General features: G+C 48.1%; 2 protein-coding genes across 2 annotated transcripts in view; one reads left to right on the forward strand and one right to left on the reverse strand.

The window, feature by feature from the left end:
• Nucleotides 1–2,067: 2,067 nt before the first annotated feature.
• The window catches only part of LOC137341934 (glutathione hydrolase 1 proenzyme-like), a 325,363-nt gene continuing 312,234 nt past the window's right edge, over nucleotides 2,068–15,196 (forward strand). The window contains exons 1-2 of the mRNA XM_068005450.1: nucleotides 2,068–2,150; nucleotides 8,814–8,907. The gene's annotated coding sequence lies outside the window, so the exon portion shown is untranslated. The remainder of the gene's footprint in view (nucleotides 2,151–8,813; nucleotides 8,908–15,196) is intronic.
• LOC137341935 (leucine-rich repeat-containing protein 75B-like) overlaps nucleotides 8,506–15,196 on the reverse strand; it is a 126,640-nt gene continuing 119,949 nt past the window's right edge. The window contains exon 4 of the mRNA XM_068005453.1: nucleotides 8,506–9,630. Within this exon, the coding sequence (XP_067861554.1) occupies nucleotides 9,090–9,630 (541 nt within the window). The 3' untranslated portion in view covers nucleotides 8,506–9,089. The remainder of the gene's footprint in view (nucleotides 9,631–15,196) is intronic.

Genomic DNA, 15,196 nt, shown 5'->3' on the forward strand with positions numbered 1-15,196 from the left:
GCTGTCTCACCTAGTCATTCTTTATGTTCGAGATCAAAGAGTGAGTGTCAGCTACCCCCTGTGGGAGTAGGGTTGCCAACCCTCCAGGATTGTCCTGGAGTCTCCAGGAATTTATGATTAATCTCCAGGACACTGCTGCGAGCAATCACGGGAGAAAAATCAGAGGGGCAATAAAAAAGGGATTTAAATTTTTTAAAAATTTAAACACTTTTGTTTATTAGTTATATAAAAATATGGGAAAAAAGGCTGCTGGCTGAGAGTGAAGAATCATCCAATCAGGTAATGGATCGTCTATCCACTTTGCGATTGGTGTGGGAAGGTGGTGCTCCACGAGGAGGGACATGTCGAGTGACCAAAGGCAGGAATGTGGGGCGAGGCGGTTGGAGGCAGGACATCATGTGATGAAATCTCCAGGAATATGTCCAACCAGAGTTGGTGACCCTACGTGAAAGCAGCATAGCCAAAGCTGATTATATCTTCACCCGGTTTCCACAGGGACACAGGCCCTGATTTTCCCAGGACTTTCTGCCATCGCAATGTCGTAACTTCACCGGAAGTGCGTCGGAATCCCCCTTTACGGCCGTAGGCAGGGTTACCGTTGTACTTCCGGTGAAGTTACGATGGTGCAGCAACAGATAATCCGAGGAAATTGAGGGCCGCACTTTCTAACATAAGTCAGTGGATAGCAATCAGGAACAGAAACCCTGGCCTTTGTCCTCTCCCTAACCCGGGGGTGCTGATACCAGTTAGAGCCCTCTAGCAGAGATCAGTTAATTCGGCACAGACCAGGGACCAAACTTGGGCCTTCTCAGGCCTGTAATGCATTCAGTACTTGACTTACCAACCGCATGATTGAGGGAGCTACAACTGGGCTTATGATAACACACGATGCACTCCCATTAACAGAGGGGCCTGAGAGGGAATGGAAAACACGGGGCAGATTTCTCTCATACAGCAGACGATTGCCTGGGTGGATGCGTACAGAGATAAATCAGGCACAGAAAGTCAGGCGGAATCTGTGAGGTGTGTGTCACCCTCCCCGCCCAGCTCTGCTCAGGAAACCCTCTGCGCCCAAACTCTGTGACAGGAAAATCTGTCAACTCGTGCCATTAAGCAGGTTGCTTTCAGTTGCAGCCAGCATTGTTGACAGATACTCTCCCTTGTGACCTCACATCTAACTCAATAATATCGTACCTATGGTTAAAGCTCCTGAAAAGTTGAAATTCGTGATCCCTTTACCGGTTCTTAATACTTGGGAGACCCCAGAAGAATCTCGCTGTCTTCTATTCTGTTGTCCAAACTTGGGCCTTGGCTGTGTAAACTGGTGTCTCCTGTTATTACATATTGCAAAGGGCTATTTACTCAGTAAGCTGTCTCACAAGAATCGCGCCCACAGAACAGTTCAAGTGTGTGGTCAACTAGCTCATGGGAGCTGTGTTAAAGGGACTGTCTCGTGGCTAGTCTTGGGGAATGGTGTGAGGAGTAAATGGTTAGAGTTGTCACGGTGCATTGATAGGCCCAACTAATTCTGACTGCAAGGTATCTAATTGGTTGGTGTGGTGCTGACTATCAGAAAGTCATGAGTCACAAATACCCATTGGCTGGTGCCTCTGTGTTGGTAGAGTCCCTGGCAGTCCTTCATTCATATAATGAGCCACGCGACCGTTTCCGTGTCACAAGCCCTCCAATGGTGTAGTGTAGAGCTTTCCCCATCGACCTGGCTCCATTGCTTGGCTCTTAATCACGGTTTACAGATCGGGGTTAGGTTGGAAGATGCCAGAAAACCTTTCACTCACTAACATTTTCTTGTTAAAAGTGGTTGAGGTAGGTGTGTGTTGATATTGTTGGCTTGTTTAGTGTGCAATGTATGTCATTGGTTCATCTGTGCAGCCTCCGGGAATTGCAGCATCAATGGAATAGCATGTCACTGAATTGGAGATAACAGGGGTCAGTGCCCTGTTACTGGCAATGAAAGTCATATTGTGCTCCATCCATGCATGACACGTCACTGTTACACAATGTCCTGGCACAGCTCTGACTAGTGCGGTGGAACAGGAACATTACAGTAAATCACCATATGAATAGTAGAGGAACGTGACAGAATCTGGAGAGATAACTGACATCGCTGCCTCATCCCAGACCAGCAGAAGGTTTTTAACTATTATCATAATAATTTCCTCTTTTATATATCACTCCACTTTCTTCTCTGTCTGCTCTCACACACCTACCTCAGCCTGGCTGAGAGTGCGAGGGGGCAGAATTCTAGGATCTGTAACTTGTGCACAGAGGAGGCCTGGGTCCTAATGACTCTCTGACTCCCCCTTTCTTTTCTAAATGCTGTATCCAGCACAATATAACAATGTTAACCATAGGGAGCAGGGTCTATGATTAATATTGAAGCCGTTAACCACCGAGCATTACTGGATTCAACCAGATACAAAGGAAAACTGACAGAACTGAAACAGGCTACCTGTTCCCGCAGTGAAGGCATCAAATCCCAGGGGGGACTGTGGGGAGGTCAGGGGGAAATGGTATTCCCCCATAGTGTGATGTTGCCAGGAAAGGGCTTTGGAGTGGATGATCTAGGGAGTAATTTCCGGAGGCTCTGCCTTGATTCAGGGCTTGCTAGATGGGAGTTAGGCCTGTAACATTATAGGCTGAATCTCCAACTCGTGCTCTATGCTCTCTCGAAATTATCCCCTGTATGTGAGTTCAAGAGACAACTAGATGTGTTTATGCAGAGGGGAATTGAGGGACATGATAAGGAATGCGGTGTGGGACTGATCTATGAACTGCCTATTGGACAGTGGCCTTTTCCTGTTCACATAAACTCTGTTGTTCTTAAACTAGGAGACTGAAGTGAACTTTACTGGAATGGGTTGGGGAGAGGATAGGGACATAGGATCAGAAGGAGACCATTCAGCCCCTCGGGTGAGTTCCGCCATTCAATCAGATCATAGCTGATCTGTACCTCAGCTCCATTTACCTGCCTTTGCTCCATATCCCATGATACCCTTACCCATCAAATAAATTTATCAATTTAGGATGACCTTCCTTCCTTTCCCGAGCAGTCAACCACTGCACAAGATGAAACATGTGGCCAGCTTTGCTAAAGGTTCAGCCTCAAGACATGTTGCACCTCTGCTCTTGTTTTTTGCGTGCCCAGTTTCACTGTGACAGAATTTGGGGGTAAATGTCTACGATTTAATCTTGCCGACACTGAGCTTCGTGCGATGAGAGCACGCGTTAGTTTGTGGTTCTCGTGATTGTCAGGCACTCTGACCCCCGCCCCCTCCTCCAGGCCCCATTTCCTGACATGTGGAGCTCTGTGTCGGGTGCCTGAAATCGTAGAGTTGACCCCTGAACTTTCAAACCTAAATTTAAGAAAATAATTGCATACAAACCCAAAATTAATGTGGGAGAACAAATTTTAAAAAAGAAAAAGAACTTGCATTTATATAGCGCCTTTCACGACCTCAGGACGCCCGAAAGAGCTTCACGGCCAATGAATTACTTTTGAAGTGTAGTTACTGTTGTAGGAAACGTGGCAGCCAAAATTGTGCACAGCAAGATCCCACAAACAGCAATGTGATAATGACCAGATAATCTGTGTTTTAGGTGTTGGTTGAGGGATAAATATTGACCAGGAAACCGGGGAGAACTCTCCTGCTCTTCTTCGAATAATACACCTGAGAGGGCAGACAAGGCCCTCAGTTTAACGTCTCATCCAAAAGACGGCATCTCCGACAGTACTGCACCGGAGAGCCAACCTAGATTATGTGCTAAAGTCTCTGGAGTGGGACTTGAGCCCACAACCTTCTGACTCAGAGGCAAGAGTGTTACCAACTGAGGCATGGCTGACACTAAATTAACGAGCAAACAAATTCTGATAAAAAGCACGGTTGGGGTGGAGGGAGATTGAACCACTGATCTCTGCACATGGTGCACATGTTACACGTGCCTTTGCGAGTGGTGCATTATCTAATGAAATGAACGGTACGTTTACAGATGTGACAGGGTTGGGTTGGCCAGAACGCACAAGTCATTTTACATCTGGAGAAAAAAAGCAGCAAGCTGCAGGGGCTGGAAATCTGAAACATAATGCAGAGAGCCCTGGAAACACTCAGTAGGTCAAGTCAGCGTCTGTGGAGAGAGCGGAGGAGTTAACATTTCAGGTGTCAGACTCACCTTTGTCAGAACTGGAAGAGATTACAGACGCACGGCATTTAAAAAGAAACAGGACAATGGGAAGGGGGAAAAAACACACGGATAAATGCACCCACATCACAAACACCCCCCCACAAACACACCCCCACAAACACACCCCCACATGCACAAACACACCCCCACATGCACAAACACACCCCCACATCACAAACACACCCCCACATGCACAAACACCCCCCCACAAACACACCCCCACAAACACACCCCCACATGCACAAACACACCCCCACGTCACAAACACACCCCACATCACAAACACACCCCCACATCACAAACACACCCCCACATCACAAACACACCCCACATCACAAACACACCCCACATCACAAACACACCCCCACATCACAAACACACCCCCACATCACAAACACACCCCACATCACAAACACACCCCACATCACAAACACACCCCCACATCACAAACACACCCCCACATCACAAACACACCCCCACATCACAAACACAACCCCACATCACAAACACACCCCACATCACAAACACACACCCACATGCACAAACACACACCCACATGCACAAACACACCCCCACATGCACAAACACACCCCCACATCACAAACACCCCCCCACATCACAAACACACACCCACATCACAAACACACCCCACATCACAAACACACACCCACATCACAAACACACCCCCACATCACAAACACACCCCACATCACAAACACATCCCACATCACAAACACACCCCCACATGCACAAACACACCCCCACATCACAAACACACCCCCACATCACAAACACACCCCCACATCACAAACACACCCCCACATGCACAAACACACACCCACATCACAAACACACCCCACATCACAAACACACCCCACATCACAAACACACCCCACATCACAAACACACACCCACATGCACAAACACACCCCCACATCACAAACACACCCCACATCACAAACACCCACCCACATCACAAACACACCCCACATCACAAACACACACCCACATGCACAAACACACCCCCACATCACAAACACACCCCACATCACAAACACACACCCACATCACAAACACACACCCACATGCACAAACACACCCCCACATCACAAACACCCCCCCACATGCACAAACACACACCCACATCACAAACACACCCCACATCACAAACACACCCCCACATGCACAAACACACCCCACATCACAAACACACCCCACATGCACAAACACACCCCCACATCACAAACACCCCCCCACATGCACAAACACACCCCCACATCACAAACACACCCCCACATCACAAACACCCCCCACATCACAAACACACCCCCACATCACAAACACCCCCCCACATGCACAAACACACCCCCACATCACAAACACCCCCCCACATGCACAAACACACCCCCACATCACAAACACACACCCACATCACAAACACACCCCCACATCACAAACACACACCCACATCACAAACACACCCCACATGCACAAACACCCCCCCACATCACAAACACACCCCCACATCACAAACACACCCCACATGCACAAACACACCCCCACATCACAAACACACCCCCACATCACAAACACACCCCCACATGCACAAACACACACCCACATCACAAACACACCCCACATCACAAACACACCCCCACATGCACAAACACACCCACATCACAAACACCCCCCCACATCACAAACACACCCCACATGCACAAACACACCCCACATCACAAACACACCCCACATCACAAACACACCCCCACATGCACAAACACACCCCCACATCACAAACACACCCCCACATGCACAAACACACCCCCACATCACAAACACACCCCACATCACAAACACACCCCACATCACAAACACACCCCACATCACAAACACACCCCCACATCACAAACACACCCCCACATGCACAAACACACCCCCACATCACAAACACACCCCACATCACAAACACACCCCACATCACAAACACACCCCACATCACAAACACACCCCCACATCACAAACACACCCCACATCACAAACACACCCCCACATCACAAACACACCCCCACATCACAAACACACCCCACATCACAAACACACCCCCACATCACAAACACACCCCACATCACAAACACACCCCACATCACAAACACACCCCCACATCACAAACACACACCCACATGCACAAACACACCCCACATCACAAACACACCCCCACATGCACAAACACACCCCCACATCACAAACACACCCCACATCACAAACACACACCCACATGCACAAACACACCCCACATCACAAACACACCCCACATGCACAAACACACCCCACATCACAAACACACCCCCACATGCACAAACACACCCCCACATCACAAACACACCCCACATCACAAACACACACCCACATGCACAAACACACCCCCACATCACAAACACACCCCACATCACAAACACACACCCACATGCACAAACACACCCCCACATCACAAACACACCCCCACATGCACAAACACACCCCCACAAACACACCCCCACATCACAAACACACACCCACATGCACAAACACACCCCACATCACAAACACACCCCACATCACAAACACACCCCACATCACAAACACACACCCACATGCACAAACACCCCCCACATCACAAACACCCCCCCACATCACAAACACACCCCACATCACAAACACACACCCACATGCACAAACACACCCCACATCACAAACACACCCCACATGCACAAACACACCCCACATCACAAACACACCCCCACATGCACAAACACACCCCCACATCACAAACACACCCCCACATCACAAACACACCCCCACATCACAAACACACCCCCACATCACAAACACCCCCACATGCACAAACACACCCCCACATGCACAAACACACCCCCACATCACAAACACACCCCACATGCTCATACACACCCCCACATCACAAACACACCCCCACATGCACATACACACCCCACATGCACAAACACACACCCACATCACAAACACACCCCACATGCTCATACACACCCCCACATCACAAACACACCCCCACATGCACAAACACACCCCCACATCACAAACACACCCCACATGCTCATACACACCCCCACATCACAAACACACCCCCACATGCACATACACACCCCACATGCACAAACACACACCCACATCACAAACACACCCCACATCACAAACACACCCCACATCACAAACACACCCCACATCACAAACACACCCCACATGCACAAACACACCCCACATCACAAACACACCCCACATGCACAAACACACCCCACATCACAAACACACCCCACATCACAAACACACCCCACATGCACAAACACACCCCACATCACAAACACACCCCCACATCACAAACACACCCCACATGCACAAACACACCCCCACATCACAAACACACCCCACATGCTCATACACACCCCCACATCACAAACACACCCCCACATGCACATACACACCCCACATGCACAAACACACCCCACATCACAAACACCCCCCCACATGCACATACACACCCCACATGCACAAACACACCCCACATCACAAACACACCCCCACATCACAAACACACCCCACATGCACAAACACACCCCCACATGCACAAACACACCCCCACATCACAAACACACCCCACATGCACAAACACACCCCCACATGCACAAACACACCCCCACATCACAAACACACCCCCACATCACAAACACACCCCCACATGCACAAACACACCCCCACATCACAAACACACCCCCACATGCACAAACACACACACCCATATTCACAAACACACACATACATATCCATATGCACAAACACACACAAACACATCCATTAACACCCACACAAACACACACACACACACCCACATGCACAAACACACACCCACACCCACATGCACAAACGCACACACACAAATACCCACATGCACAAATACACACAAACACACACCCATATGCACAAACACATACATATCCATAAACACACACATACACACACCCACATGCACAAACACACACCCACAAATGCACACACACCCACATGCACAATTACACACAAACACACACACACATGCACAAACACACACTCACACCCACATGCACAAACACACACACTCCCACAAGCACACACACAAACATAAACGCACACACTCAAACACACACACCCACATGCACAAACACATGCACAAACACATGCGCAAACACACACACACGCACAAACACACATACACGCACAAACACACACACAAACACAAACGCAGGAGAAATTCACATCTGATTGGGCCCTGGTTTATCCGTAGTGAGTCTGACTGGATTCTACAAGGTATCCTGACCGAGGGTGATGTGACACTCCTACGCTACACAACCCACTGAGTCGACTTTATATTTCGTTAGTTCTGCGATTACGAAAACACACACATATGGAGGCCTGGACAAGGCCAGAGGGAAGCAGAGCCCTGCTTAAATTCTTGCCCTTCTTATGTTCTGTGATTGCCACTTCAGCCCACTTTGTCATCGTTTCTTGCTTCCTCAGCCCTCCTGAAGATTTTGCATCAAATTTGACTTTCGTTTCTTTTCTTAAAGGAGCTAATGCCATCAGCCAATAAGGAAGAAGTTTCTTCAGTTTCACCTTCCAATGAAACTCTGCCTTGCTCGAAGGTGCACCGTCAGTTACACGGTAAGTAAATCACTACTGGACAATTTGATGGGAATTATGGGTGCTTTGATAGGACAGGCTTTCAAAGAATGACAGTTCTGTGGGCTTGAAAACTGGCTGAAGCTTAAAGCAGCATCAGCATTCCCTCTTTGGTGAACGTATTTCTCAAAGCTCAAATCCCTCTTTAGCACACTTGCAGCCAATCACCTCTGACAGTATCCTTGTGCACCAATCTCCCTCTGCAGAATGGGCCAAGGGCCGTCTTCTTCCTCGTCTGATTGGCTGACCTGCTCCTCCTGCTCCATCTCTTGGTCACAAGGCTGGCCCTCTGTGTACTCATGGATGGTGGGTAGAGCCCCCTGTAGGCTGCAGCGCCTGCGCAGCCCCACCAGCAGAGGCTGGGGCATGGAGCAAATGTCTGCATTGTTTCCGAGGTCGATCCAGGACAGCGCTGGATACTTGTTTGGCTCCTTCATCATCTCAGTCATGTCCTTGAGAATGAGCCTGGTCAGGCGGTTTCCATTCAGCGCTAGGTTGGTGAGTTTCGGAAGGGCTGACAGGAAGGGCAACAGAAGGCGCAGGCCATCATCTGCCAGCTCAGTGAAGCTCAGGTCGATGGAGGTTAGATGGTCTCCATTAAGCTGTAAGTAGTACGCCACACGGTGAATGTCCCTGGTCGAGAGTGACATTCCGGAAAGATCAAGGGAGTCACTAGTGAGTGTCTTCTGCAATGTTGTTTTTAAGCTGGAAAGAAAGATAGATAATAGATTATTTCAGCCACCGTTCCTTGTTATTTCCAACACCCTACTATAAACTTGAACTGCACAGGGATAATAGCCCATCCTCCATCTATAGCATGATCCTTGGACTGCGAGAGCAGTGAGTACCAATTTAAAGGCAGTTGGGTTTTACTGCATCCAAATCTCGCATATTAAGGCCACATTGGTGAGTTGGACAGCAACGAGACACTAGCTACAATGCGGAAATCAGCTGTGTGTTGGAGGAGTCAGGCACAGTCCAATCCCTTTCTCACTAGAGGGCCAGGAATCAGGGGTATTTATTTAAAGGCACACTTGGGCACGTGAACAGGCATACAGTATACCCCCGATTCCTGGGGCTGGTCTGTGTCTGACCCCCGCAATCTTCCAATTGATTCACATTAGACCCCTATTGGGCCAAATTTAGACTTGATCCCCCATGTTAATCAGAATGGATCCAGGCTAGACCAGGTCAGATTGGAACGTTACCCCACAGATTACTACAATCAAGCACTTTGATTGGTAATTTCAATTTCTTCTCCCACTGTTTCAGATTTCCACAGTAAAACTTGTGAAGATGGAAAACACTCTGACACCAATCAGTACAATATCAGTAAAACCAACTATCCTGTTGGGAATGCCAACCAATATCAGGAAAAAACACACTTGAATCAGTTAATCTGCTGACATGTAATTAAATGTATGGCGTTCTAATGGTTACAGTGAGGGGATCCCTTATACTGTAGGTTACAGTGAGGGGATCCCATATACTGTAGGTTACAGTGAGGGGATCCCATATACTGTAGGTTGCAGTGAGAGGATCCCATATACTGTAGGTTACAGCGAGGGGATCCCATATACTGTAGGTTACAGTGAGAGGATCCCATATACTGTAGGTTACAGCGAGGGGATCCCATATACTGTAGGTTACAGTGAGAGGATCCCATATACTGTAGGTTACAGTGAGGGGATCCCATATACTGTAGGTTACAGCGAGGGGATCCCATATACTGTAGGTTACAGCGAGGGGATCCCATATACTGTAGGTTACAGTGAGGGGATCCCATATACTGTAGGTTACAGCGAGGGGATCCCATATACTGTAGGTTACAGCGAGGGGATCCCATATACTGTAGGTTACAGTGAGGGGATCCCATATACTGTAGGTTACAGCGAGGGGATCCCATATACTGTAGGTTACAGTGAGGGGATCCCATATACTGTAGTTATTAAACGTATGGAGCTTTAATGGTCACATAATTACATGACGTAGGAAATTGGGAACAATTATGGGTCAGAACATTGATCTTTCACCCCAGGACATGGTTGAAGTTTTACCCAGATCGACTGAACATAGGAACAGAGGAACATAGGAACGGGAATAGGCCATTCAGCCCCTCGAGCCTGTTCCACCATTCAATTAGATCATGGCTGATCTGTATTTTAACTCCATCTACCCGCCGTGGCTCCATATCCCTGAATCCCCTCACCGAACAAAAATCCAGCAATCTCAGTTTTGAAATTTTCAATTGACCCCCAGCCTCAACAGCTTTTTGGGGAGAGAATTCCAGATTTCCACTAACCTCTGTGTGAAGAATTGCTTCCTGACATCACCCCTGAACGGCATAAGATTTTAAGATTATGACCCCTTGTTCTGGACTCCCCCACCAGAGAAAATAGTTTCTCTCTATCTTCCCTATCAAATCCTTTAATCATCTCAAACACCTCAACTGGATCACACCTTAATGTTCTAAACTCGAGGGAATACAAGCCCAGATTATGCAACCTGTCCTCATAATTTAACCCTTTTAGTCCTGGTATCATTCTGGTGAATCTGCGCTACACCCCGTCCAAGGCCAATATATCCTTCCTGAGGTGTGGTGCCCAGAACTGATCACAGTACTCGAAATGGGTTCTAACTAGAGCTTTAGAAACTGTAACATAACTTCTACCTCTTTGTATTCCAATCCAATGTTCTAGTGGGTGGTGATGACGGAGTGATGTCGTACATCACGTTTTTCATCATTATTGCCATAGCAACACTGGCTGTAAGGAACGCCTGTACACCAGAAGTGCATAACGCTAATACCGCAGGTGTGCTCTGCGTGACTTTCTACGGTTCCCTGTTGGTCTCCGCATTGTGCACATAGCCTGCATCCTGGGCCTCAGCCAGTGCAGCTCGAAGCTGCCCATTAGAATCAGCCCACCCTGGGTACAGATCACCCCCTCCGGTCCCTTTCCTGTAGGAGATGTCTGATCTCCGCTCTCAACACAACAGCATCAGAACAGGAGGAGGCCATCCAGCACCTCGGGCCTGCTCCGCCATCCAATTAGATCATGGCTGATCTGTACCTCAACTCCATTTACCTGCCTTTGTCCGTATCCTTTGATACCCTTACCTAATAAAAATCTATCGATCTCAGTCTTTAAAATTTCAGTGGCAGTGCCAACACCTCAGATTGCTGCATGACCCTTCCCCAAATCGCGCACTGCTGCTCCATCAATCTCCAAACCACTTGGTGTGACCTGCAGGTACTAGGAGCTGGTGGTAGCAGTCAGAACAAAGAAACCAATTCTGCATAAGTGCCTGTCTCTGCACACTGAGTTCTGGCTGTTGGCACCCAATAATGGGGGTGATGCAAATGTTGGCGGTTCCACATCAGTACACAGCACTGCCCTCTCAGAGAGGCGGTCTTACACATTCACAACCTGCACAGGTACCTCAGTAAACCAGTCAGTCCCACACAGAAGGCCAGATCAAGCTGTGTGTAGCAATCCCTGCTACCTGCTGCGGTTGCTTCCTCAGTAGTACGTTCACTAACCTGATGCCCAGTTGGAAACACGAGGGCTGAGATTGGCTATCTTCTGATAAAGGTGAGAAACTGAAAATTCTTCAACTTAAAACAATTAATTTTTGTAATTCTGCCTAATGATTTAAAAAAGTGAAATCAGGCAGTGGTGACAGGATAAAACACAGGCTGGGGTGTGATACACAGGATAATACACAGGCTGGAGTGTGATACACAGGATAATACACAAGCTGGAGTGTTACACACAGAATGTTTGGACCAAGGCTGTAATGAGGTCTGGAGCCGAGTGGTCCTGGCAGAACCCAAACTGAGCATCGGTGAGCAGGTTATTGGTGAGTAAGTGCCACTTGATAGCACTGTCGACGACACCTTCCATCACTTTGCTGATGATCAAGAGTAGACTGATGGGGTGGTAATTGGCCGGATTGGATTTGTCCTGCTTTTTGTGGACAGGACATACCTGGGCAATTTTCTACATTGTTGGGTAGATGCCAGTGTTGTAGCTGTACTGGAACAGCTTGGCTAGAGGCGCAGCTAGTTCTGGAGCACAAGTCTTCAGCACAACAGCCGGGATGTTATCGGGGTCCATAGCCTTTGCTGTATCCAGTGCACTCAGCCGTTTCTTGATATCATGTGGAGTGAATTGAATTGGCAGAAGACTGGTTTCTGTGATGGTGGGGATATCGGGAGGAGGCAGAGATGGATCATCCACTCGGCACTTCTGGCTGAAGATGGTTGCAAACGCTTCAGCCTTGTCTTTTGCACTCAGGTTCTGGACTCTGCCATCATTGAGGATGGGGATGTTTACAGAGCCTCCTCCTCCCGTTAGTTGTTTAATTGTCCACCCTAATTCACAACTGGATGTGGCAGGACTGCAGAGCTGTGATCTGATCCGTTGGTTGTGGAATCGCTTAGCTCTGTCTATAGCATGTTGCTTCTGCTGTTTAGCATGCATGTAGTCCTGAGTTGTAGCTTCACCAGGTTGGCACCTCATTTTTCGGTACGCCTGGTGCTGCTCCTGGCATGCTCTTCTACACTCCTCATTGAACCAGGGTTGATCCCCTGGCTTGTTGGTAATGGTAGAGTGAGGAATATGCCGGGTCATGAGGTTACAGATTTTGCTGGAATACAATTCTGCTGCTGCTGATGGCCCACAGCGCCTCATGGATGCCCAGTTTTGAGCTGCCAGATCTGTTCTGAATCTATCCCATTCAGTACGGTGATAGTGCAACACAACACGTTGGATGGTGTCCTCAGTGCGAAAACGGGACTTCATCTCCACGAGGACTGTGCGGTGGTCACTCCTACCAATACTGTTATGGACAGATGCATTTGCGAGAGGTAGATTGGTGAGGATGAGGTCAAGTAAGTTTTTCCCTCGTGTTGGTTCGCTCACCACCTGCCGCAGGCCCAGTCTGGCAGCTATGTCCTGGAGTGTGATACATTGGATAACACACAGGCTGGAGTGTGATACACAGGATAATACACAGGCTGGAGTGTGATGCACAGGATAACACACAGGCTGGAGAGTAATACTCAGGATAAAACACAGGCTGGAATGTGATACACAGGATAACACACAGGCTGGATTGTGATACAGAGGGTAATACACATGTTGGAGTGTGATACACAGGATAAAACACAGGCTAGTGTGTGATACACAGTATAAAACACAGGCTGGAGAGTGATACACATGATAGTACACAGGCTGGGGTGTGATACACAGGATAGTACACAGGCTGGAGTGTGATACACAGGATAATACACAGGCTGGAGTGTGATACACAGGATAATGCACAGGCTGGAGAGTGATACACAGGATAGAATACACAGGCTGGAATGTGATCCACAGGATAATACACAGGCTGGAGCGTGATACACAGGATAATACACAGGCTGGAGAGTGATACACAGGATAATACACAGGCTAGAATGTGATACACAGCATAATACACAGGCTGGAGAGTGATACACAGGATAATACACAGGCTGGAGTGTGATACAGAGGATAGTACACAGGCTGGAGAGTGATACACAGGATAATACACAGGCTGGAATGTGATACACAGGATAATGCACAGGCTGGAGAGTGATACACAGGATAGAATACACAGGCTGGAATGTGATGCACAGGATAATACACAGGCTGGAGAGTGATACACAGGATAATACACAGGCTGGAATGTGATACACAGGATAAACACAGGCTGGAGAGTGTTACACAGGATAATACACAGGCTGGAATGTGATACACAGGATAAACACAGGCTGGAGAGTGTTACACAGGATAATACACAGGCTGGAGTGTGATACATAGGATAATACAAAGGCTGGAGAGTGATACACAGGATAATAGACAGGCTTGAGTGTGATACACAGGACAATACACAGTCTGGAGAGTGATACACAGGATAATACACAGGCTGGAATGTGATACACAGGATAAACACAGGCTGAAGAGTGTTACACAGGATAATACACAGGCTGGAATGTGATACACAGGATAATACACAGGTTGGAGAGTGATACACAGGATAATACACAGGCTGGAGTGTGATACACAGGATAATACACTGGCTGGAGAGTGATACACAGGATAAACACAGGCTGGAGAGTGATACACAGGATAATACAAAGGTTGCAGTGTGTTACACAGGTTAATACACAGGCTGGAATGTGATACACAGGATAATGCACAGGCTGGAGAGTGATACACAGGATAGAATACACAGGCTGGAATGT

The sequence above is a fragment of the Heptranchias perlo genome, chromosome 25, assembly GCF_035084215.1.
Source record: "Heptranchias perlo isolate sHepPer1 chromosome 25, sHepPer1.hap1, whole genome shotgun sequence".
Classification (NCBI taxonomy): domain Eukaryota; kingdom Metazoa; phylum Chordata; class Chondrichthyes; order Hexanchiformes; family Hexanchidae; genus Heptranchias; species Heptranchias perlo.